Source organism: Hippichthys cyanospilos, chromosome 16 (assembly GCF_059441005.1).
Source record: "Hippichthys cyanospilos isolate Australia breed blue-spotted pipefish chromosome 16, RoL_Hcya_1.0, whole genome shotgun sequence".
NCBI lineage: Eukaryota > Metazoa > Chordata > Actinopteri > Syngnathiformes > Syngnathidae > Hippichthys > Hippichthys cyanospilos.
The window spans coordinates 7,091,944-7,118,082 of record NC_142384.1 but is presented as its reverse complement, the minus strand read 5'-3'; the positions used below and the strand labels follow the sequence as shown (position 1 = coordinate 7,118,082).

The 26,139-nt window shown below is 40.7% G+C and overlaps 4 protein-coding genes across 7 annotated transcripts in view; 2 read left to right on the top strand and 2 right to left on the bottom strand.

Annotated features, from left to right (window-relative positions):
- rhbdf1a (rhomboid 5 homolog 1a (Drosophila)) overlaps positions 1–4,532 on the top strand; it is a 44,852-nt gene extending 40,320 nt beyond the window's left edge. For all 3 annotated transcript variants that reach the window (XM_088436396.1, XM_088436395.1, XM_088436394.1), the window contains 5 exons: positions 276–370; positions 450–525; positions 591–691; positions 846–999; positions 2,409–4,532. In XM_088436396.1, the coding sequence (XP_088292522.1) occupies positions 276–370; positions 450–525; positions 591–691; positions 846–999; positions 2,409–2,828 (846 nt within the window). In that variant the 3' untranslated portion in view covers positions 2,829–4,532. The remainder of the gene's footprint in view (positions 1–275; positions 371–449; positions 526–590; positions 692–845; positions 1,000–2,408) is intronic.
- A 973-nt stretch (positions 4,533–5,505) lies between these two features.
- Positions 5,506–8,199, bottom strand: aanat2 (aralkylamine N-acetyltransferase 2). Its single transcript, XM_088436400.1, has 3 exons — positions 8,031–8,199; positions 6,824–6,978; positions 5,506–5,875 (listed from the first exon to the last, which is right to left on the bottom strand). The coding sequence occupies exons 1-3, from the start codon at positions 8,197–8,199 to the stop codon at positions 5,570–5,572; spliced, it is 630 nt and encodes a 209-aa protein (XP_088292526.1). The 3' UTR covers positions 5,506–5,569.
- A 1,684-nt stretch (positions 8,200–9,883) lies between these two features.
- mgrn1b (mahogunin, ring finger 1b) lies at positions 9,884–19,293 on the bottom strand. 2 transcript variants are annotated; one of them, XM_088436399.1, is made up of 17 exons: positions 18,955–19,293; positions 18,688–18,806; positions 18,520–18,608; positions 18,295–18,441; positions 17,314–17,431; positions 17,098–17,164; positions 16,983–17,026; positions 16,850–16,897; positions 16,253–16,321; positions 16,007–16,166; positions 15,823–15,932; positions 14,755–14,963; positions 13,591–13,702; positions 13,476–13,521; positions 13,304–13,408; positions 11,856–11,901; positions 9,884–11,765 (listed from the first exon to the last, which is right to left on the bottom strand). In XM_088436399.1, the coding sequence occupies exons 1-16, from the start codon at positions 19,040–19,042 to the stop codon at positions 11,861–11,863; spliced, it is 1,572 nt and encodes a 523-aa protein (XP_088292525.1). In that variant the 5' UTR covers positions 19,043–19,293; the 3' UTR covers positions 9,884–11,765; positions 11,856–11,860. The 2 variants fall into 2 exon arrangements, with proteins under 2 accessions (XP_088292525.1, XP_088292523.1); XM_088436397.1 differs by lacking the exon at positions 11,856–11,901.
- Positions 19,294–20,354: 1,061 nt separating this feature from the next.
- On the top strand, positions 20,355–26,137 carry cdip1 (cell death-inducing p53 target 1). The gene is made up of 5 exons (XM_088436904.1): positions 20,355–20,438; positions 21,685–21,840; positions 21,923–22,093; positions 23,188–23,470; positions 24,760–26,137. The coding sequence occupies exons 2-5, from the start codon at positions 21,765–21,767 to the stop codon at positions 24,869–24,871; spliced, it is 642 nt and encodes a 213-aa protein (XP_088293030.1). The 5' UTR covers positions 20,355–20,438; positions 21,685–21,764; the 3' UTR covers positions 24,872–26,137.
- Positions 26,138–26,139: the final 2 nt, after the last annotated feature.

Below are 26,139 nucleotides of genomic sequence, written 5' to 3'. Positions count from 1 at the left end.
TGAGTATCATGTATCACATGTAGTGATAAGTTTAAGTTGCTGATGCGGGTTTATTGATTTTTCAATGCTCCAGAAAATTGCCTGTGTAGTACACGATTATGGTGATGCGCACGTGTGATTTCTCCAGCCGTGGTGTCGGACAAGGCAGGACATCACTGAAGGCCTAAGTGTGAAAGGCACAGACCGCCACTGATATATACACAACCAGTGACACCCACGGGTTTTAAACAAGACTTTAAAAAACGTATGTGACGAATGTGTGTATCTGTTGTTAGATTTGCACCAGGTACAACACAGGGAACCACACCAACCTGCCTCACATCGACTGCACCATCACGGGGCGACCCTGCTGCATCGGAACCAAAGGAAGGTATGGAAAGTTTTCAGTGGAAACATTTAAAAAAGCTCATTCATGTATTAGCTCTGACTCGGCATTTTTACGTTCCAAGGTGTGAAATCACATCCCGGGAATATTGTGACTTTATGAACGGCTACTTTCACGAGGAAGCCACTCTTTGCTCCCAAGTAAGCTCCAAATGGCAAGCGTGAGGTTTTTTAGATAGGATTGTTATCCCGGTGTGATCTCGCAGGTGCATTGCATGGACGACGTGTGTGGACTGCTGCCTTTCCTCAACCCTGAGATCCCGGATCAGTTTTACAGACTTTGGCTCTCACTCTTCCTGCACGCAGGGTGAGACATATACGTGTCTGGCTCATTAAAGAAAGTGCCCCGCCAAGATTTACATCACGTTGACTTAATAGGATTGACCTCATTGGCACGTGCCGCCGCGGCGTTGTACAATGATTTGTAAGTCACGTGGCCTCCCCCGGTGCCGTCCCGCCAGGGTCCTTCACTGCATGGTGTCGGTGGCATTCCAGATGACCATCCTGAGGGACTTGGAGAAGCTGGCGGGGTGGCTGCGCATCTCCATCATTTACATTGTCAGCGGCATCACCGGCAATCTGGCGTCCGCCATCTTCTTGCCGTACAGAGCCGAGGTGATCCACTCGCAAACAAACCTCTACGTACAAAATTATTTTGTTCCAGAAGTCATGTCGTAACCGGAATTTTTCATAAATTGAAGTGTTTTTCACATGTAAATAGCCTAATCCGTTCCAAGCCCCCCCCCAAAAAAAAATTCTCCTTTAAATTCATAATATTAATTGCAGCAGTTGATAATAAAAATGCAGTGCACTCGGTTGTCTTGAGATGGCGCTGGTTTATTGGTGGTGCTTGCAGAGAACTTTTGTTTAGGCTGTTTTATTTGTATGTTTTTATTTTACATTTCCGGTGATATAAGCATGATATACAAGTCCAAAGGAGCAATATTATTTATTTTTTTATCTTCCTGTGTTATGTTGTCAGCCCTCTCACTAACGCTAACGTCGGATGCGACAGCACGCTAGTTAACAAGCAATTCAAGCTTAAGTGTTCAGCGGTTATTTTACTGCAGCCCAAAGTGCTATCTATGCGTTATGTGAATATGTACAATATTAGCCATAGCTAATGTCAGTTTTATGTTTGTGAGATCTACGGTGTGTTCTATTGATGGAAAGTATGAATGAAGCGTGTAAAAATGAAAAGTGCAAGACCACAGCAAACATCAGCGTAAAAAACTATGGTCTCGTTTGTGGACAAACTGGCATATTAATAAAATAAAAAAATGCATTAAAAACTGCAACAAATACATATTTAGATTTGAGAAGAGACATTGCAGGCTTTGACGTACGACATTACTGCAGTGGTGTCCAAACTACGGCCCGGGAGCCATTTGTGGCCCGCCATCCATTTTTTTCACTGGACCATGACATATGCTAAAAATATCATGTGAGACAGCCAGTGAAGCTAGTTAAAAATGTGAATGACTGGACGGTCAGTAAACGCCTCGCCAGTGTAACGTTGAATGTGCTCGAAGCATTTGTTTTTCCTTTTCCTTGCGACGTGGCTTGAGTTGTTTTTGCCATAAATACCCGAAGTTTATGTTAGTGTGTATATCCCAAAAGATCGCAACTAATAAATGAGTTCATGTATTACCTTTCCGTGTTTTCTTACTGGTTTTAGTCATATTTGTGTGCGTGAACACGGATGGACTCGGACAGTGGTTCAGTTTGCTTGCTTCTTTTATTAAAAATAGTGCCATAACAAGCTCAGCTAACACAAGCTGCTGTTGGCCCAACAGGCACCGCCTGCGAACAGCCAACTGACGTCCGCCCTCTAGTTCGTCACATCTGTTCGTCAAAATTCGACCTATGTGCCTGACGGATCAATCTTCCTTGAATGCCGTTGAATAAAAATAAAAAATCAATTTTTTAAGTTCATAGGTCTCACCCATACTTTTGGCCACTATTTTTGGGGAAAACATGCTTTTTATTTTTGGTGTCATGACACGAGCCTTTTCCTTGCGCAGGTGGGACCGGCGGGCTCCCAGTTCGGCATCCTGGCCTGCTTGTTCGTGGAGCTGTTCCAGAGCTGGCAGATCCTGGCGCAGCCTTGGGTGGCCTTCACCAAGCTGCTGTGCGTGGTGCTCTTCCTGTTCGCCTTCGGCCTGCTGCCGTGGATCGACAACTTTGCGCACTTCAGCGGCTTCGTCTCGGGCTTCTTCCTGTCCTTCGCCTTCCTGCCCTACATCAGCTTCGGCCGCATGGACCTGTACCGCAAGCGCTGCCAGATCATCGTCTTCCTGCTGGTTTTCGTGGGCCTCTTCTCGGGCCTGGCCGTGCTCTTCTACGTCTACCCCATCAAGTGCGAGTGGTGCGAGCTGCTCACCTGCATCCCCTTCACGGACAAATTTTGCGAAAAGTACGACCTCAACGCGCACCTCCACTGAGCCCCCCCCCCCCCCCCCCCACGCCGTCTGAAAACCACTTGAACTCCACGGCGGGACGCTTTGTTGTTTTTCTACTCCAGTAAATATACGAGAAATGTGTCACCTTGTTTTAATCCCCCCCTCCCCCTCCACTTGCTCAGCCACCTCCGTGCGCTCCATTCGGGGTTCGGCATTTCACCGGGTGTCTGATGTTGTGATGCCGCTGCTGGTACACAGGAGAAAGAGAGCTCATTTGTTGTCGTTTGTGTTTCACTCTTAAAACTGGGACATTTTTAACAGGAGGGGGATCAGGACCACATGTGGAAAAAAAAATCAAATTGCTGCCGTTTAAAAGTGACAACACGGGACTTGTGGTTAAACGTATAAACTACAGTTCTAACATAATTCCCTTTCTTTTTTTTTCTTTCACGTTAATTTGAACCCCTGTACTTTCACAACAGCACTTACAAAAAAAAAAAAAGACCTAATTGCTTCTTTTTCCACTTTTAATTCCAGCTAAAAACAGATGCAGACTACTGATACTACTTCCAATGGTGGAATTGTAAACATCAAAGAAAAAATATTCACAAAAGTACACTAAATTTTCTAAAAGATTTTTGTCAGTTTTGTCATTCTATTTCTACCAGACCATTGGCACCACAAGTGCCAATGCTTGTCAGCCTGGGATGAAAAACAATCCAACAAAAAAAGAACAAAAATGGACTCTGTAAAAACATATAAGTCCATCTTTGGTATTGAATGAGTTAATGTTTAGAACATTTTGTCAAATATTTATTCATATGTTTGGGCACTGTAGTTTTACAACTTCAAATATATTTTTTTAACATCAGAGTCACTAGGAAAACACGTTTCAGCACTTTTTCACAAATGAGGTGTTAATATTCTAGTTTTTTTTTTTCTTGTCGAGCGGCGACATCTTTGGTCAATTTCATATTTTATCACAAATTGAAACCAACCTAAATGATGCATTGTTAATGGCTTAACAAACAGCCATTTTTTTGTGTTTTTGTGTTTAGACATTATTATTCTAATTTTCACCAGCCTTTAATAGCCTTTACATTCAGAATTCTTATCATTCCAACTGTAAACAATATCTGTAAACTACCCTTATCTGGTTGAATGTGAAACTTCCACGAGAGTGCGTAAAATATTTCAAATTCACGCCTTATTATATTTAAAGTTCTATTTGACATTTTCCCATATCTTTTCACTTGTTTGGACGTCATGCTCAACACCTAATCATTCTATGTAACACGTCACGTCTCTTTCTTGTAAAATGCAGAACTGTGACATTTTCACTTAAATTTAGCGACCGAATGGCCGTTTTCATTAATATTCATGTTGTATTTTTAGTACAACTCGACATTTTTGAAAACCTTCATCACAATTGAATTCTAACGGTCGTTTTTCCACACTTGTGTCCGATCCTCTTCCACAGAATTCAATTCAGGCGACCTCAAACTATAAGCAGGGACAAAAAGAAATCCAATATCAAAACCTTTGGTGCCTTGTTGAAAGAGAAATGTACCAACTACTACTGCCATATTTTTTGTTACATTATGCTGAGCACTCAAAATGTTTTCCTTTGCCTGGTAATTTGTGTTTGATTGCTTCTCCAGAAGTGATGGTCGTCTTGGAAACGGTAGCGTTTTAGCTGCCAGTCTACTCACATGTAACTGAAAAGATAAACAAATTATAAAATAACCTGGTGTGCGTCTTGCTCTTTATTATTTATTCATATTGTGCAAAACTGTCACTAGCACGAGGCGACATTTATATGGCTCTGCCTTTAACACAGAACACAGTGAAGAAATCAACAAAGTACGTTCATCGAAAAAAGTGCTTGAGGATTTTTTTTTTCTGCCTCAGGCCATTTATTTAATGTACACCGTCAGGAAAACGACGTTCAAGCCGTGCAATGTGGTGAGGCCAACTTCAAATTAAAACTTTCTTTTGCAAATAAAATATGGACATCAATGCCTTGCACCACTTTTATTTTGAAGTAGGTCCAGGCAGCGTGTCGCTACTTCTGACTTGATTCATCGTAGTCAACGAAACTAAGTTGCCCTGAAATCAAGTTCAGTTTGAGTTATACTAATTAAAAATCTTTCAGAAAACACCTAATTATGATAATATACGTCACCTGTTGCCAGGAATTAACAGCAGTATTGTTAGCGCTGTGAAATGGTGAGCAGCGCGAGATGCTAGCTAGCAGCATTAGCAGCTACAGTAGAAGCGCTCAACTTCTGTCACGAACGATCAGATTACTTTTAAAAGAAAGTAAAATAGATGTAAACTGACACGGTTGCTGTTCCTACTGATCACTTTTTAACCAACCAAGCTTACTCAATAGTGCTGTTTTAGCTAGCAAAAATTGCTACTATGGGTTTGACGTCACTTTGTTTTGTAGAACCAAATGGAGATTGTTTTCGAGTGAATGTGTTTTCTTGTCTTCTATTTTCATAAATATATCGCCAAGTTAAAATAGGCATTTTCATTTCCATCCGAATACTCTATTATTTGATGGAATTTTCAGTAGGATACCAAATTTTCGGTAGGTGCAGCCCTAAAGACACACACAAAAGAATGCATTTTCAGTTGATCATTTTAATCATTATGAATATTGGTGTCATATTACAAAAATAGAAGAATGGCATGCATTTGTGTACAGTATTTTGAAAGTCTGTTGCAATCAATTGCAGGTGTAAAAGTTCATTTCGGGCAGTTGGTGTTTGGTCAAGCTAGCAGCCACTGTTCCGCCTAGCGTAGGCCTGCCCGCCCAGCAGGTACTCCATCTCCTGAAAGCGCATGTTGGACACGCTGATGGCCGACGGGCCTTTCTCCTTGAAGCCGGCCTTGAGGTAGAAGGGCACCAGGAAGTCCTCGCAGATGAGCAGGGCTCGGCGAGGGCGCGGCATGCAGCGCAGGTACTGCAGGTAGCGCCACAGCAAGATGGAGCCCTTGCCCTGCTGCCGGCAGTGGCGGTGCACCGACAGCACGTGGATGTGCACTGTTGACGTGTTGGGGACGTGCAGGGTCATGGCCTCCTTTGGGATGCGCATTAAAAAAAAAAATTAAAATCACATTATTAACTCATGCAATCCAAAAATGTGTTTTTACATTATTTAAGAGTCAAGACATTCAATCCCATGTACTCTTAATTTTTTCAATTTTTTGTCAAGTGTTTTAGGACGGTGTAAAACGGCTTGTATTAAAGGAATCAAGTACAACAATAATGGATTACATTGGGTAATAGATTGCTAAATTATTTGATTACCTACAGTAATCATGTGCTTTGGCAGTTCAATACCTAAAATAATCTATTATGTTAATATTTAATTGTAGAAAATCAATTACTTTATAACTATTAGCGAAAGTAATTGCTTTATTTGATACCTCATTAACTATAGTAATTGATTACTTTGATTATTGATTCATTAAATACAGGAAGTCCTCAATTTGAAAAAATAGAAAAAGATACCTGGGTTTTATTAATTAATTATTAATTATTTTGGGATTGAAGGAGTTAATAAATTATATACCACACAATGTCATTGGATGGATGATGGCTAGCTGGTTAGCTACTGTAGCTAGCTAGATGGCTAGCTAACTTGTTGCTAGCTAAATGACTGGATGGAGCTAACTTGTTGCTAGCTAAATGACTGGACGGACGGACGGACGGACGGACGGACGGACGGACGGACGGATAGATAGATAGATAGATAGATAGATAGATAGATAGATAGATAGATAGATAGATAGATAGATAGATAGATAGATAGATAGATAGATAAAATGTTGAGGTTTTCTTACAAAACGACCCATTTTGGGGGTTCTTTTGTGCAAGAACAATCCAGAAATTTGGGCCATATTGACCCATCTTTTCATCCAATTGTTTTGGAAAATATTCTAGACTACTACTATGTGATGACAGATTATAGGTATAGGCTAATAGAATGGGACTACTTGGTGAAAATTTCGTTTCACATTCGGACCTGCGAAAGTCTCTCTTTGTCCCAGCCGGTGCCGATGATGAAGGCTACCAATTGGCCCTCCTCGAACCAGCCCAGCGACAGCTCTGGACACTGACTCACGAAGTGCAGCACCTCTTCTAGGGTCAGAGGGCATTCGCCGGACACCGAGATAAAAGCTGGAGAAACAGGTCAGAGACAGGAACCACATGTCACACTGAGAAATGTTAAATGTTTTTCTTCCACTTAGATAAGACTTTCCAAAGTCCAAACTCACTTTGTGTAAAGTCCCAGGAAAAGTTAGCATTTTTTTTAATCGTCTCGTTGTTAAACTTCTCAAAAATACTCCGTCAAAATTTACCAATCCAGCTAAATTGATGAGGAAGAGTCAGAAAAAACTTTATTGGTTGAGTGTTTATTTGTCCCTGAGTGCAGCGCTTTTTCTGCAAATCAAAATCAAGGCACAAGAGGGCGCCAGAAAACTGATAACAGTGATTGGTAAATACAGTGCAATTACAAAACGCCACAATTAAATGCAAATTAAATTTTGATCTGAATATTCGATTATTTCATAGAATAATCCATTCTAAAAATATTCAAAGGAGACAGCCCTAATGACGGTAGTAATGTACATAATAATGGTAGCACTTGACAAACTAGAGGTAAGAGGTAGAAATTGACCTCGTGATCATAATGTACTTTGTAATTACAGTGATAAACTTAAAACATATAGTTCTTTAACATTCTTAATGATGTAAAGAATATAAAAAAATCTATTTCGTGATTTTTAACGGACAATGATTTTAATGGTCATGGTTGACTTAATAATAGGAGAAAATCTACTTAAAATCGTAGTAATGCAAATATGAGAGGTAATAATAGAAAAGTTAGAAAAGTACTCAAAAAAGTACTAATGTACATAATAATTTACTTGCAAATGGTAGTGATTATCATATGTTGGTAGTAAAGTCCAAAAATAAGGGTATAAATTTAAGTGATAGTTAAGTATTGTACTGGGAAAGGTTGTAAATATACTTAGTGGTAGTACTTATTTGAATCGGTAGAAAATTGACTCAGTGGTGGAAATGGACACACAATATTGTTAAAATACACAAAGATGTTGAGTGAGGCATGATTATTGCAGTATATATAAATCAAATGGCAGTAATGGCGATATTAGTGGCGGAAATGGACTCAAGAGGACAAAATGGTAGCAAAAGACAGTCCAGACCTTCTCTCTCGATCTCGAAGACGCTGATGGCGTCCTGAGTCGTGAGGTTCCTGAACTCGCTGGCGGGTAGCGTGTGCCGCCTCTGGCGCAGAGGGTTGACCACCCGGACGGGGCTCTTCAGGAAGAAGGGCTTGAGGAAGGGCGACGAGCCGCTCAGGTGCTGGGTCATGATGCCGACTTGTCCTCCGCCGGTTGGCTTGTCGCTGTCCGGGGTTGAGTTTGCTCTGTGAGCTCAAGCGGGTGCACTCAAGTAGCTCTTTGGTGTGGTTGAGGTGGGTGCGCAAGTTTTTGGAGGACGTGGGGAGCTCATGGGAGATTTGCTTGGGTTGCTGTCTGCTTGATTTGACCCCCTTAAAGAGGTTTAAGGGACGCTAATGAAATGGAGCTAAGCATGTTTACATATACGACCCCCCCTCCTCATCATGGCTCCAAGGGGACCCGCACGTGCCAACTGACCTGATGTAGCAAAAGGGTCGTCAAAATATTAGGAACATCTAAATCAACGGCGTCCAAACGTTTTTATTTGATGGCCTCATATGGCAAAAAAAAAAGGATGGACGCAAGGGCAAATTATTTTTGACCACTACATATTTCTTTTAAAGATGATGAAGAAAATAATTTAGGATTTTTCAACGTTTTGGAATGGCTTTACAGTATATAAAGTACATGATTATTAGTTGTGGTAACTATTTTTTGACTTCCTCTATTACGCTGCCCACTAGTATTTATTTCTTTAAATCCCTTGTGCAGTTTTTTGACCATTTTGGGTCATTTCCTTCCACATTGCAGGATTTTAGCTACACTCCTGGTGCTGTGATAACTAAGTGGTCATACCATCTTGAACTTTGACATGTCACAATCTGAGTGAAATTTCAGCTCCCTGGTGTTATCTTTCAATGATATTTCTTTGATGGAAAGATCAAAGGGTTGGAGAAAATACTACTCAAGTTTAAAATAGCCAAGATTTAAAAGGTCAATTTTATTCATTTTGTCACGAGCTTCTGAAAAATACACAGGGGGACGCAAATAGCCCCTGGGCCTTAGTTTGGCCATCCCTGATCTAACCTTTCCAACTCCAACGATCTTGATTAAAATGTATTAGCATTAACATTGTTTTATTTTAGAGTAGGACAAATGACTCGATTTAAAACAAACACATTTAGTGGAATGACCCACACAGTGTGTAAAAATTCAAATATAAATTTTGTGCAATTTTGTAAGGATGTGCCCCACCTTAAATGTCTTCGGTTTTTTTTTCTTCAGTCTGTCTGTTTATCTGGAGCCAAAACAGTTGACTCAACACGACACCTGACAATGAAGGATTAGCTTTAATGGGGTTTAATGTTGGCCCTGGATGCAGCAGCAGCAACAGCAGCCGGCCAATCACAATCCAGAAAGAGGAGATGACCTTCTGTTATGCATAGGTGGCCTGAGATCGCAAAGAATATCATGTCCAATAAGGCTGTTATTAAGATTTTTAATCGCGGTTGACAGTGTGTATTTTAAATTGCGTTTTATATTATTATTTACAGTTTCTGTCTTAATACATCTTGGGTATCCTCTCATGCGATGTTTTACATTACATTTTGATATTACAGATGGACACCTGGCGAAAATGTGGCCCCTTCTCCACCAGATTGTGGAATGATGTCTGCTTTTTTATTTCTACGTTAACCCTGACTTTCCCCTCTGTTTTGAATTGTATTGTTTGGCTTCATCAACTACTCAACCAAAAATAATATACAAGTTCACATCATAAATCTCATTATACTCTTGATGATAACTGAGTCGAAAGTGCAAATACGATTAGAAAGAACGTGATTCTAAATGAGATGGCACAAGTCGAGACACCGTTGACATAACGACTGTTTGCTGTTTATTCTTCTTCTATGCACATGCTGCTATACATCCAAGAGAAATCAAGTCTTCTAGTGGGGGCTAGAGTAGACAAATAAACGGCGTGGTGTGGCATTGTCCTGGATACCAGGTCCAAATATGGTCAGAACAAGGAGAGGAAGGCACGGCGTCGACTTGAAATGGCACACAGGAGCAAAACAAACAAAAATCCTCCATTTACGCAATGCTTGCATGGTTATAGAATCCGCGTACTGATCAAATGCGTAACTGAAATACTACCTAGGCAATCGATATCGATGTTTAATATTGCTCAATAACAATAACTGCATGGAATCTCCGGTTTAGTGGCTTAGTGAGAAAGCTGTTAAATGCAACAAACCAACTCAAGGCACAGAGATATACAAAATGCTTATTTTTTTTCCCTGCAACTATGTCACATAAGCTAAGCATCACATACGTGCAGCTGAAGCATCTTAGCGGTGTAAGAATTCAAGGTGTAACTAATAACTGTTGCTTTCACATATTTCAGTGAACCCTCAAATTTTCACGCTTTTACTTCTCCAATTAAACCTATTTGCGGATATTTCGGGGGGAACCAATCATGATAGAAATCCTGTTAGCCAAATGTTGCTTTGGTGCCATTTAGTAGTCTCTTGGTGCCAAAATGACAAACTAAGGAGAGGAGCTTCGTTTAGAAAGTATTCTGTCGCCATCCTGTGGCAACTACTAGAAATTACATTTTTTTTAAGTACTGTCGCTTGCAAGGTAATTCAATTTTCACAGCCAATGCTTGTTCACTATACACCGTAAATGCATCTAGTCTATTATGTCAACATCAGTGTCTTAGTATTCCCTAAATAACATGTTTGTTTTATAAGTATACAATTTGAAAAGTAACATATTATTGTAATACATGTATGAATAACTTGCATATGATTTAAATAATAAAACCAGTCATGAATATGTTTAAAATGATTTAGGTGTATTAGGGCCACGTTGAAAAGCAAAAAAAAAAAAAGAAAAAAAAAAAGAAACGTTCAGTTATATACAGTTCTAATAAGCAGTAAAAAGTCACTGAATTTTGTTTATGATAAATTAACAATACTGGAAAAAAACTGAATAAAATATTTTAATCAAGAATAACGTATGATTACTACGTACTGTAAACGACGATGCACAGCAAGGGTTAAACTGATTAGTCGACCATTACTTTCATTGATGTTTATGTTTCATAATATGTGAACGGTAATCAATTTGTTGCAAAGTTGCAGGCTATTGTACTGTTCTGAAATAATGTTTAATCATTCAATGCCAGTCCAGTCCAAATGGATCTTTGACATCTATGTATAGCTGTCAGTGGCGGCGAATGAGTTAGTGTTATCATTAATTAAGTTATTTCAATTTTCGGCACATGGGGGTCAACTGCAAAGAAAAAAAAACAAACAAAAAACATTTCCTTTTTCTTTTCATCGTAGCCCTAATACACCTTTTTGTGAAATCTCATGGCAAAGTCTGGAATGGATTATAAACATTTTGGTCAGAGTGCAAAAATCACTTCAAGAACACACTAAGAATATAACATCTTGAAACATTTTTGAATGAGTAGTAGATTCAAACACAAGACAGATGTTAAAAATATATAAACCGTACGTCTGAATGTGCAGTTAAATCAGAGTAAGTGTGCTTTTGAGTCTGGAAAATCCACATTGCGATTACAGGGAAAATCATTTCCTACAGAACGAAGAGGCGAAAAGCGCGGCGGACGTCACGGGAGGAGATGCTCGTCTTCCCGGTGGAAGCTGCCGGCGTGGCACAGGAGAGGCTGACTGGAGCAGTTGGTGCTCTGACTCTTCAGGCTCTCCGTGGATTCGGACGACCCTGGCGGGACGGGGAGACGTGAGAAGGGGGGAGCCCGTCGCCCGTGCGAGAACAGGAAGCGGCAAGAGCGCGACAGGAAAGCCTACATACCGCGCTTACTCCTCCATACCAATAGAGCAGGAGTCGGGACCTAGGGCTGGTGAGGAGCGAGGGCGGCGAGGAGGAGCGCAAGGAGAGGAAATGTTAGGAAACAAGAGGCGCACACCGCACACGTGCAAAGCGTCCGGGGTGAATTCAAGACGAACACCCGACGAGCCCGTAAGGTGAGAGATGACGCTCATCGGTCACAACATGAGGTACGCCCGCATCATCGACGCAAGAGCTACAGAGCAGGTCAAAAGTTTGGAAACACCTACTAAGCTAGTCCCGCCTTCGGAAACACCTTCAAATTTGAGCACCTTAAATTATACTACTCGGTATATCGCGCTATTTAAATGGCTGCTCTAAAATATATCAATTTGACATCTTGAACTACAATCGAGTGGTGGTAGTTGATTTCAAACCAATCAGGAGGGAGGGACAACCCATGACTAACCAATTAAATTTTGAATTGAGCACTAAAATGCACAATAAATACGGTAGTTTAAGCGCTCTCGTGAGAACAAAGCTTTAAATGCTGCCATTTTGAGCCATGACGGCCACCAATAGCAGACCAGCATGTTAGTGACTTTGTGTCGCTGATCAATAGCAGACCAGTACCTTAGGGAGTCGTGACGCTGACCAATAGCAGACCATACGCACACTTACGGCTGTGTTTGAGAAGAGAAGTTGTTTTTTTATGTCATATGGCAAAAAAAAAATCGCGGCCCACGTCGTATGGTGAAAAAATTGTAGAGCAGGGATGTCGTAATCTGGGGCTCCACTCTACTTCGCATAACCTTAAACTAAAGTTAACTTACATGCTCAAAATGATCCAAAAATAAAGCCAATTGATCTTGTGGACTCCTAAATTATGCCGAGATCACTGGAAATGTAAAATAAAAACTTACAGATAAAATGACAACAAGGCAAACAAATGAACTGCATTCATATGGCCAACTGCTACAGTTACTCATATAATTAATTATAAGGATTTAGAAGCGTGTTTGATGTCATTTGACTGCCATGATTTTTATGCGCTAATTTATTCTAATATGTACTTGTTACGGTTTTTGACGGACTTTTATAAAACATTAATATTATTCGATTAAGAGGTTTAGAGGTATTTTTTGGGGAATGGAACGGATTAGGCTATTTAAATGTGAAAAGTGGCTCTCTTACAAAGAATTTGTGTCATAAAATGACTTCTGGAACAAATTCATTTATAACTAAAGGTACCACTGTATAGTCATTTTTAAATCTTGTAAAAGCATCGTTATGATACCAGCATCTGATTTTTTTTTAACCTCAGGCCGTGTCAATCCAAATGAGCTGTATTATCATTGGCACAGCTCTCGCTTTGGCTGTCAATCAAATTCGTAGACGTACTTAATGAAGCGTCCAGCGAACCCTCAGGAAAGCAACGGCGGCGTTAATCAGTCATTTTCGGCATGTCTCACCTGGCAACGACAGCTCGCCGGGCGGCTCGCTCTCCATTTTGGTCAAGCTGCTGCGCTCGCTTCCGCAGTCCTGGAGGATGTCGGCGCCGGCGTGCATCCTGTCCTCTGAAGCGCAACCCGAAACGCGTCGTCACCCAAACACATCGCGCACGCTTCAGAGTGAGCAACTCACCGTCATCCGGGGACAGCGAGTCCGCCACATCCTCCGTCGCCGTGGCCTAAAGCCAAGAGAAACTTGGCGTTATTTTTTGTTCTCGAGGACGCGGGAGCGAGCGGCGCCGACTTACGTCTGTGGGGGCCGGACTGCTGGACAGGAGCGTGTGCTGCTGAGCGTCCGACATCTCCGACAGCTTCTCCTCATCTTCTTCCTGGATTGGAGACGACGGGGACCTCAGGGTGCTAAAGGAGGCGAGGCAAGGAGAGTCAAATTGAAATTTGATCCCCAATTATTGCAATTGCGATTTTGCGGCGTAATTTACACACGTCAGAAAAATGTGATAACATTTCAAATTTACATGTTTGATGCATGATAAGTCAGGAAATAGACGAAAAGTTGCCAGTAGATTTGCATAGTGTAAAAGCACATCATTTTAGTTTGATTCAACATAGAGATATTTCACCTTCAAAGTGTATGAAAGAAATTGTATCTGACATTTCATATTGGAAAAACTCAAACACTAAATTAGCATTTGGGCAACATGAAAAAAAAAAAATTAACGGAATGATTCAACTTTACAAATGTTTACAAATGATTGACTAAATCCCCAAAATATAGGGCGTACCTGTGTATAGGATGCACCCTTAATTTTCGTGTCAAATTCTGGTATTTTCTATGTTACCATGAATGGGAAGTACCAACAGTTTCACGACAATGTAAAAACTACAGCAAAACAAAATGAATCTAATAGTTATTAATTCTTCATATTTACTTATGTTCATATCCGTGTAATATATTTGTTGCGGGTTGTGTGTTTCAGATTTCCCACATTGTGAGCGGTCAGTGAACCCTTACATGATCCTCTCTGTTTCAGTGATATTCTGTTGTGTGATATTCTGCTTGCCTCTTTTGTTGAAAATTATGCTGTAACAAGCTCAGCTAACACGAGGTGCTGTTAGCCGCAACAGGCACTGGCAGCTATCAGCCAACTGACGTCCGCCCTCTAGCTCGTCCCGTTACGGTAATAATTTAAGACGGATATAAAAATGCACATCTCTGCGTCAAAACTCAGTTTATGCTGATGGATCAATCTTCCTCAAATGGTCTGAAATAAATCAATTCAGATTTTTGAGTTACCGTTAATAAGACTTAACCCACGTACATGAACCACATACTTTTGGCCTTCTTTTTTTTTTTTTAAAGTGCATCTTATGTTTTGGGGAATACGTTAATTTCTAATCAATTGTCTCAAGATTGCAATTACACTTTTCTTTTTTGTTTGTTTTCTAGTTACCTGTCAGGTGATTTGCTGACTTTGCTTTTCTGCAGACCGCCATCGCTCAGATGCTCCGGGGAGCTCAGCTGCCGGCCGCCGTCGCCGCCTGAGAAGTTGATGTCGTCGTACAGTGGCGCAGAGGGGACCGCGGGCGACACGGACCGCAGGCCGTTCAGGGCCTCCAGCAGAGAAACGGGCTCAAAGCCGGGCGGGACGGAGTCAGTTCCCTGCGTGGTGACCATTAAAAGATAAATAAATAAATACAGGTGGCATTAACACCTGTAATTAACAGTTACATTAACATAGACATTGGAAACATTGCCCATGGTATGTTTTCTAAAGATAAGCCATTCACTGCCATTAACCAGTACGCTTGTCAATTCCGCTTTTGGGTGTTTGATGAAAAAAAGAACGTCAATTGGAAAAACAAGTGTCAGCCGTCACTTAGTTTTGCCCTGTATTGACAGTTTGAACGTGATTTCAGAACGACATCATTGTGAACGTGATTTTAGAACAACACTGTGTTGTTCACATCGGAGACTGCTCGCTCAGGGAGCCAAACCTTATAAAATTAGTTGAGCAATGTTGCGACTATGTTTCTACGAGGAACTTCAAAATAAAAACGTACCTTAGGTACAGTTTATTTTGAAGCATCGGCTAACTTGCTCTCAGTGTTGGATTGCTACTATGATACAGTGGCTCGCCAAGCGGTGCACTGTCATATATGTCGGTGCAATTTAAAAAAAAATAGATCAGTAGATTGTGGGAGGTTGGCTGCTGGGAAAAGTAGAGCTCAGGGCAAAAGTTTGCACGCCCATCCTCTAAAATCTTTGACAGTCAATGAGTTAAAAAAACAAAACAAAATGCAATCGTCAAGGGTTGTTGCTTGGCATTGGCTAATTCTCAAGTATAAGTACCCATTTAAAAAAATCAACCATTAACAAAACTGAAAAACGACCTGAGGTCTCTTGAGGGAGCAGATACATGCTAAAAAGCACTGGACTTAAAATTGAACTCTGGGGAACACCATGTGTGATTTTTGTCCTCATAATAAGTATTTAACTGGAGATAGTTCAGGAAACCTACCGAGTGCTCATCGTGGTCCATGGTCTGAGCCAGAACAGGACTGAAGGAGACCGGGGAGAGCGCCCCGGGCTTTTTCCGCACCGCTCGTATCTGCAACAAGGCCCTGAAGGCTACATCGGGGTACAAAGACGTGTGTGGATAAGACTGCGCTGCATCCCTCCAGAAACAACGCGAGTCCACTTACGTAATCTGCAGATGGGACAATTGTTGGCTTGGTAGCGCAAGGTGTCGGCGCACGAGTTGCAGAGGCACAGATGTCTGCACGGCAGGATGAGCGTGTCGCGCAGGTCCGACAGACACACCACGCACTCGTTGCTGTTGTCGCTGTTCTCGTCGTCCGACGGCTGTGCGCGGAGAGGACTCGTTGGAGACGGTACGCGGCTTTTCAAAACATCTTCATTCCCGTCCCGTATGGCGTCCACGCGCCTACCTTTGTCTCTTGGTTGTTCTTATTCTCGATGCCATAAATCTCCTGTAAGAGGTAGCTCACACGGTCCACCTGCAGGCAGCCAGATGAACGTAGTTAATGTTTTGTTGGGTTCCGTATATTACAGGTGCAACAATTAATCAACCGTTAATCATTAGCGATCACTGTTTTTGATAGTCAATTGATCATCTAGATCAGGGGTGCCCACCATTTTTTGCCTCAAGATCTATGGTAGTGCTTCTCAATTATAGTTTGTAAAACCCCACTGCGAGTTCCTGCTCGCTTGAATAAGTACCACAAATTTTGAATTATCGTTCATTTCTAGTCAATTCACCCCAAATTCCCATCGGAAGTTTCAATTTCTGAAATGTTCTAAAATTCTCACTCGACCCTTTCAATCCCAAAGACATGTTTATACATCTTTAAAAAATTCTATGTTCGATCCCAGATTTTTAATTACATTTTTTCCCCCAACTAATAGGGTAAAGAAGGTTCTAGAAATATCTGTCACTGAATGAGTTGATCTTAGCTTGGCTAATTTCATGAATTAGTCATTCTAAACAATAATTCATCCTAAAATGTCCCTCAGATGAAACCTACAATTTGCTTCTGCTTGAGTGGCTTGACGGAGAAACTGCCATCGACGTGCTGCGGGCGGGGGACAAAAGCACAACAAAGAAAACATGAAACGACTGCCTCAAACGCAAAACGATTCCTTGGATGTTTCGTTTACCCGTTCGAAGGCTGCCAAAAGTACGTGAGCGTGTCCGAGGCAGTCTTGGAAAGAAAGCACAGATTAGCTGATTTAGCTCACTGCGTTTTGAGGGTTTATGAATTGTGTCCCCTACCGTCCCCTTCGTCGACCACTGCTTGGATCACCATGGGAAAAACCCCTCGGTCGAGGTCAAAGTTGAGCTTTTAAAAAGAACACAGATCACTATTTAATTGTGGTTTTATTCTCTATATTGGACCCATCTTATTTATTTATGTCCACTGTGGTGGACATTGGGTCCAATGGGCATATTGTTTATGGACGAGGAAAGTTGTGGAGTGTAAATACTGACGTCTTCCTCTTTCCACTCGCTGAAGTCGATCTTGAAAGACGGCATGGAAAACTGCTGGCTCACGCCCCTCTTGTAGTGGACGGTCTCTGAGGCCATGGATGGATCTTTTGGGCTGTACCTACGCAAAGCGTCAACAGAAACCAGGATTGGCTGTAGCAGCAAATACATGATGTTTATTGTATTCCAGATTCGCTTATTGCTTGTGATAAAAAATAAATAAATCACATATCATTATCTTAAAGATAGTATTAAAATCGTTCCAAATCTAGTAAGCAAATGAAGCGTCGCCCTTATTCTTTTGTTTGAATAATTTCTTCTCCTGTGACCCAACACAACCTCACACAAATTTCCTGGTCTTTTTCACTTGAGTCTCTGCCGCAGTATCCATGGCAACTAGCGGTTGCTATGGACCAGTCAAATCCATTGTAATGTTCAAGCTTGACGTTTTCCCACTGGAGATGCTTACAATAGCGTACGTGCAAATGTGTTTCGTCGTCAATCTTGATCAGCAAACTACGGTCCGGGGGCCATATGCGGCCCCTCAAACTTTTTTAATCCAGTGAGCAAATGATCAAACGGGAGAAGAATGAAGTTAATATCCTGAAGGACAGCTTAACTGTCAGCGCTTTAAAAGAGTAACTTCGCAAAAAAACAAAAATGTATTCTGTTCATTTAATGATCAGCTATGGGTAAAATCGTTTTAACAAATAGTTAATACACGGGACTTGAATAACACTGTTGTAATGCTTTTATTCAATTTCTATTGAAATTAAAGCACATGTTTTCTAGATGTCCCACATTTTTTTTCAGGAGGTGAATTACCAAAACACTCCATTTTTAGAACACTTTGCGGCCCTTGAGTCAAAAGGTTTGCCCACCCCTGATCTTGATCCAAAATGAGAAGTGTTTTGGTATGCTTTTGAAAGAGATGCAACTTACTAGAACGCGTACAAATGCGGTTGCACAAAAACGGATTCTTACACAGCCATTCCATTGGAAAATTCCTCAAAGGCCTGGCAGTAGAGGGTGATGGCCACCCGAGCATCGGAGTCGAACGTGAACTCCACGCCGTACTGAACTTTTGGTTTGCCGCCCTCCTCCACAGGCGTGTCAGAGTCATCTTTGTACCTGCAGACCAGATAGTCGTACAACCTTCAGGGTTCCAAGAGTCAAACTCTACGAAAGAGTCGACCTGATCGTTCGTACCGAACCAAACGCAAGGAGTCCTTCCGAATGTTCACCAGGCTCCTGAGGGTTTTCACGGGCTCATGAGGTGCGGGGGTGACGTAGGGGAACTAGAAGGAGATAAGGTATCATCACTATGCTTAATCGAAATTCTTCATTGGTATTAATTTCTAGCGCAGCTGAATTTACCTGCACTGGCCTATTTCCCAGGAAATTTAAATCCATGTTTTCCCCGAATAGGTACCCCTCGGGATGCGGTGTGTCAAACTTCTCCCCTCCCATGAAGAAGTGGCTCGCAAAATAATTCCCTTAAAGAAAAAATAATACGATGAGGGTCATAATTAATTGCAATTACATAAGTATTGCACTACATCAGCATTACGACCACTCCAAGTACTCGGTTTCATTTGGAGCTGTAATAGTGAGCCCTAATGACATGAAATACAGATGCCTTACCCGATTTTGGTGGGAAACGATAGGCCGAGTTCGCTTGGATGTCGATATCCTCAACGCCAGCGATTCTGCGACTCAGGATGGAACCCATCTTCGTTTTCCTCCGCCGCTTAGCAGTGCGTTAGCTAGCAGCCAAGACGGCTGACGGTGCGTCAGCGGCTCCGACAAACGCGCTCGGACAACACAAACGACAACTAAAACAATCACGTGACACAACTCGATTTAATTCGACATCGCGATTGATTTGAGGATGGCGATACGCCGAGACCAAACAGGAAACTGAACGAGCTCTTGTTTAGCTAGCGAGATGCTAAGGCTAGCGCAGTGGCGTGATCTGATTGGCTGCCAAGAAGGATGCGTTTACTGGGTTTGGGAGCGTTCGTTTTGCAGTAGCGCGGTGGCCGTAAGCGGGCGGTGAGAAGTGAGGTCAGGCGGCGATTTAGACCTGCGTTGTCCGGTAGATTTTTTAATTGGATTGAAGGAAGATTTTTTTTAATGTAATACTCTTGTGAATTCATACATGACGTACCACGAGACAAGACATACAACAATGCATTTTTTTTTAAAAACAATTTACATGACGGATATGAGTATGAAATCTTGGCTGGTGTCAATAAATCAACATTTTTTGAAGAAGAAGAAAAATCTTCCCAAAAACATTTTTCTCACTTTTAAAGGCTAAATGTCGTTACCATTTTAGTATAAACTGATCGGATTATAATGTTCCCTCACTACATTGGTAGCGTTTTGCTAATTGTGGCTTCACTCTATGGATTTTCATTTATGACCATAAACTTTTCTATTAAATATTTATTTTGCTTTTTTGCTTGCATGTTTCTTCCTTTTAAGACAGACCAGTCAAGAAATAGCAATTTTATTTATCTAAAAAAAAAACCCACATGGATTTTGATTTATAATCACATCTATTTTCTAAAGAAACAAACTATTTAAAAAAAGGAGGTGGGATGGGAGAAATTCAATCTCTACTTCGCGGATTTCGGTCACTGCGAGTATTTTTTTGAAAACGCTATTTACAAGAGGAAACTGATGTGACCTTTTTTATATATGTAGTGGCGCATTGCTGCCTTCTAACGGCCTCATTTAGGAACTGCAGTAACGCAAGCACCGACTTCGATTGGTATTTTTCAGGCACTTTGGGTACACGATAAATTTATGTTCTCCGTCATTTATATTATTGGTTCATTCTTTATCTATTCTTTATTTATTATTTTTCGATGATGAGGAAGCATTCTTGTCGATTATGACACTCAAAATAATTTGTTTACGGCGACTTTCTTGGATTGACTTCTTTAGAATTTAGCATCTAGATATGAAACCGTTAAATGTTATTCGTGAAGGTTGTATTATATCGTATTTATTTATTTATTCATGTTGACGATCACGTGCAAGTCCGGTTAGCGGACGCTAGATGGCGGTATAGGAGAAACAACCATCCAGCACACGCAACGCTGCCTTTCTTTCGTGAGGTAAAAGCTGGCAAACTCTTCGTTCCTTACTTTATTTTATTTAGAAGAGTCTATATATTAATAATGTGTGTGTGTCTCGCTAGTAACTCATCTTTTCGCGAATGGCTCGAATGGCAACGCGGCTAACGTTAGCAAAACAAGCTGGACTGATCTGTGCAAAACAACCGTGTGGCCATTAGGGAGATTCCGGGTTACGCTTTCGCAGGTACACTTGTGTAAAAAAGTCAAAACGATCAAGCCCTGCTTGTCACGGCAGCCTCGGTCAAAGAGCGATTTCTTGCGTCTGATGTCAACTAGCTAGCGTCACGAGCTGCGGTTGCGTCGGCGATTTATTACGTCACTTATATCGTTTAATCAATCGTCAATTGGAAACGATAACGCGCGCCGATTTCTGTTTTTAATTCGTTAGTATATTTTCCATTTGTTGTCGATTACGTAAAAAGTTATCGTGGGCTGCCTGTGCTTGGAAGCTTTGAGCTGGATAATCTCAGGATTTAAATTAAACATCAGGCTGCTAGCTAGCTGTGTAAAATGAAACAGAACACGACGAGAATCACGGAACGGAATGTGTCATTAAAATTTGAAGTAAAGTATTCAATTAAAAAAGGGAAAGTACTCAATTTAGTAAACACCCGTGTTAAATTTTCGAAGGGCTGCATTGTGGTGTAGTACAGTCGACTCAATAAATGTTTTGCCTCTGGAAAACAGTATACTAAAATTATAAATACCGTACAAAATATTATCCATTAACAATATGAAGCTATTACTGTTTTTTCGCACGGAATAATTTAATACTTGAAATATTAAAGTTGATAGTTAGTGATTTAAAGCAAGCACGTCTTGTAAATTTTGATGCATTAAAAAAAATCCAAATATTAAAAGCACAAATATTTCAACGAGCGTTGCATACGTTTAACTCTACTGAGGTAGTTTTTGTACTCGCAAATGCTGTGGTTAAACTCTAACAAGTTAAACTCACTCTTTGAAGGTTCTTGATTGAATGGAAAGGAAATATTAGAAACAGTTCTTTAGTGTAAAGCACAATAAGTGAGTTATTATTGTTGGTTGGACGAGTTGCCTTTTTTTTGCTCAATGGCTATAAAAAAGATAAAAAACCTCTTTGCATGTCCTTATGTGTATGCAGATATTTAGCCTAAACTGGCAAAGCCTTATAGAAAATGGTTATTAACCTTCTCAGTTGCAAAAATAACAAACAGCTCAAACTGTTGGGTGTGTTGTGTTGTAGCAGCCTGGGAGAATTCTGGAGTTTTCTCCCTTTCAAAGGACATATTCCCTTCCCTTAAGAGTCCGGTCTCTGCGGTCAAAATGTCAAGCGATCCTCCTCCGCCATACCCTGGAGGTCCAAGTGCTCCCCTCATCGAGGAGAAAAACGGCCAAGCAGGTGAAAACACATTTTCCGTCGTTTTGACCATGTCTGCAGTGCAGCACGTTGCTTCATTTCCTCTTGGCTTCTTTGAAACTAGCTCCTGTAAGAACTGGGCCCCCTCAGGGTCAACCGCTACCTCCAGACTATGGGCCGCCCCCATATGAAGGCCCGCAACCTGGCTTCCTTCCGCCACATGTCCCCGGGGATGGACCCATGCCCATGCCAATGCCCATGTCCATGCCCATGCATATGCCCCCACCACCCCAAGGTACTTTTATACTTAAAGGTATATTTCGCGCCTTTATTCGTTCATTTTACATATGGGTACAATGATATAGTGATAACTAACCAACCAAATAATCCAATAAATATTTTTGATAAGCAGTACTTTAATGACAAGATTCTGATCTCTTGAGTGTGAGAATAATAACTATTTCTGTTGACGAAAAACAAAAAATTTACAAACATCTCGCATCTTTGCTCTTTTTCGGTTATGTTATGGACCAAACAAGTCACTAAATAAAAAAAATATAAATACATTTAGAGCACTGTCTGAGCTGTCCATTTGAGGAGAAAAAACATAAAATATATAATAAAGTGATGGAAGTAACTGATGATCATATTATGCCACCATATTATGCACAAGTACAGGGGGAAAATGTGTTTTATGTTTTTTTTTTTTTTCGGGTGGGATTGGGGGTAATTTTTGAGAAGGTGAGTGCAATGACTGTTTTATGACAGTGGTTCTCAAATATGGGTGCAATTTCCTGGTAAACCAATGTAGTCAGTGTGGCCTAGCTGCAGTTTTTTTTACTGGCCACTAGAGGGCAATTTCCTGGTAAACAAAATGGGACAGAAGAAGACACTATCAAAGAATTTAATTTGACTTTCAAATGCTAAACGCAATCTGGCATGTTTCAGTTATGTTGGTGCAGTATTCTAACAGTCCAAGTGTAAGTGTTAATGTTGAAAATATGTTGTTGTTGCTCTTATTCTGCAACATTCTGGTGTGTTCATTCTGTTCCAAAGGCCTGATGATGTTAAAGCCAGACAGTTTAAAAAAGAAATTTTAAACAAAACCACAAATGTAAAAGAACGTCCATATACGAACTTTCTGTTTAAATTTCTATTACAACCAACGGCTTCTGTATGATAAAAATTATGTTCTGTTAAATTTGTTGGCGCGTTTTATAATCCGATACGGTTTATAGTCTGTAAAATACAGTAAATCGTTTTGTTTTTTTTTTCCATTCAAAAATACTTGAGGAATACTTGGTTGAAAAAAAATATCCCACCGGGTGTACACTACATTTATTGAATGTAAATGCCCTCATCTTACTTTCTTTTGCATTTCTCCTAAAGGCGGCGTCTACCCGCCACCTCCCGGCCACTTCCCGCACCCAATGCCCGGCCACATGGGCCCCGGCGGCCCCGGGCCCTTCGTGCACATGGGCGGCCACACGGCCACCACTGTCATGGCCCCGCCGGGCAGCGCCACCACGGTGACGGTGCTGCAGGGTGAGATGTTCCAGACGGCGCCGGTGCAGACTGTGTGCCCGCACTGCCAGCAGGCCATCGTCACGCGCATCTCCCACGACGTGGGCCTCATGAACACCCTCTTTTGTCTCTTCTGCTTCTTCGTGGGGTGAGACAAATATTTCAATCATTATGTTTACAAAAACAGCAAAGGCCCCATCTTGTGAAATTTTGAGAATTTGGAAGCAATAATGCGCGCTTCTGCTTTATGTCAGCTGCAGTTTCCTTCAAACGATAGTCCATGCGTTTGGTTTTGTCTAATTCAATGACTAAAACTTTTAAAAGCACAAAATCACGTTTCATGACCAACAGTTAAGCCACGAGAAAAGGTCATGTCCTTTTCAGTCGACATCAAGTGGGAAAAAAAATTGTTTTTAAAGGTATCAATTAATCCGCTACCATTGACGGCAATAGACGTCAAAGATTCACTTTACGAGGTTGGCAGTGAGTTATTCTACGTTTTTGTCACTGACATTTGTAGAATAAAAATGCATCACTTGCAGTAAATAGCAGACTTAATCTGCCATTTTGTGGAAGAACATTGAATTCATTCACTGCCAATGACGGCTATAAACGTAAAAGATCTGTTTGTGTTAATTGTACATAATTGAAACTGTAGTTCTCAAAGTATAGACAAAATAGTAGCCTTTTACTGCTGAAAATGGCTAAATAAGTAGGATATTCTTGTAAATCTACAAAATAGTTCAAAAAAGTGTTTTTTAATATCACATCTGCTTTGGACTACATACAGATGGGGACATGATTTTTAAGTCTTTCATTCTTGCTAAGTAGGTACATTTGCAAGCTTGCGTTCGCTGCTTCCTGCTTCCTATATTCACTGAGAAAATAAAATCCACCACATAACGGACACTCACTATAATTGTCATGAAAGTTTAAAAAACAAACAATGGAATACATGGTGGATTGGAGTAATATAAACAACACATTACTGGGAGATTGGTATGAGAGCTCACTTATTCATTTGTGTCCATTGAATTGGACATTGGTATTGATTTACATCTTTTGACTCTTTGGGTGTACCCTATCAAGTCCTAGTGTACTCAGTAGAGGCCATCCTGAACTTTCTAATGAGGTCTGTCTCGTGTTTGCAATTAGCTTTGCTGTCTTGCGGAGATAAAATGGACACAGCAGTGGACACAAATGAATAGGCTGGCTCTCAAGAGAATAAAAGAGGCTTTCTGAAAACTATTGTCTAATGAATATAATGAGTCTCACTTTTCAGGTAAAAGTACTGAACTTATCAAACTTCTGTGGGATGTTCAAATTGGACTCATTTACTGCCATTGGCGACTATCGACGTCAAAGATCCATTTGACGGACAATTCAAAATACAAGTGCATTTTCAGTGCAAATAAGTTGCGCTGTTGTTGATTCCAGGTGCGATCTGGGCTGCTGCTTGATTCCCTGTCTGATCGACGATTTGAAGGATGTGACGCACACCTGTCCTTACTGTAAGGGTTATATCTATACATACAAACGTATATGCTAACCACTGATGCTCGCAACGCTGTATTTTATTTTTATTTTTCTCTTCCTGACCTTGTTGCCCCTTTGTTTCTCTTAACACATTTAGTACAGTCAGGTCCATAAACATCAGGGCTGGAATCTTGGAATTTGTGTCCATGTCCAATGATTAATGGACCCGTTTGTACTTTGTAGATATGGTTTGCTTCATATGTACGCAGATGTTTGATGGGCAGCATTTTTTCTTTTTCATATTTTGTCGAGCAAACTGAAGCTTTGGTGCAATGTTATGTTACATTTGTAGGGAAGGGCTGTGAAACTGGTCACTTTATCCGAAATGATTTGTTAAATCTTGCCATAAAAGCCATCTGGGTGTGAAGTTTATTTTCTCTTATTTATCTAGAGTATTTAAAAGATTTATTTTAACACGTTCATCTTGAAGACTGTGAACATTTGTGTCCTTGTCACCGGCCTCTTTTTTTTGGATCCCTTTTTGAATGTGAACATCTTGATGTATTTGCTTTTCCTTTTCACAAATCATATATGTATTTTGATTTTCCCAGGCTTCTTTCAGCATGCACAAAAGTGATTTGACAGTTGAGCCTTTCCCCTATTCGTGATGTACTTTAAGGGGGAAAAAAAAAAAGACGGCATTTGCACTTTAAGGACAAATTAACCTCCTCTAATGCATCGCAAAAACTGAAAGTCATTATTGTTGACACGCTTCTGGCTTTATCTTCAATGAATCCCCATGTAGGTGCAATTTAGATGAAGTTAACGGATACCCGAGCGTGAATCTGATCCCTCTAGATGGCCTCGACGCCCGAAAATTGGGGCTGAATGTTTCTCAACAGGGTGCTAGAGGCAGACATGAATGTTGGGCAACAAGTAACAAGCATGTTAATAATAGGAACTAGCTGCCAAAATGCTATTACATATTTATATCTTAGTCACAGTTGCATAGCGATAATATATTCAGACTTCAAGCGACCCTTCATGAAGAGCATGCCCCCATTGAGTAGCTTGCTACTTAACAGATAATGTGCATCTACATGCAAAAATGTTGAAAATTTACTAAATGTGCATTTCAGTTGCATCTTTTTTGAGACTTGCTTAATTGCGACTCATTAAAAAAAAAGGTTTATTACAAAGTTCTGTATATACCATTGTGATGGTAAAAATGACGGTCTACATTTCTCTCTCAATATGTGTGATTTGTCAACGTCGAATTTGTTTTGACGCTTGTACATAGGTACTATTTTATCAATAAAAATCAAGTACATCACTGAAACT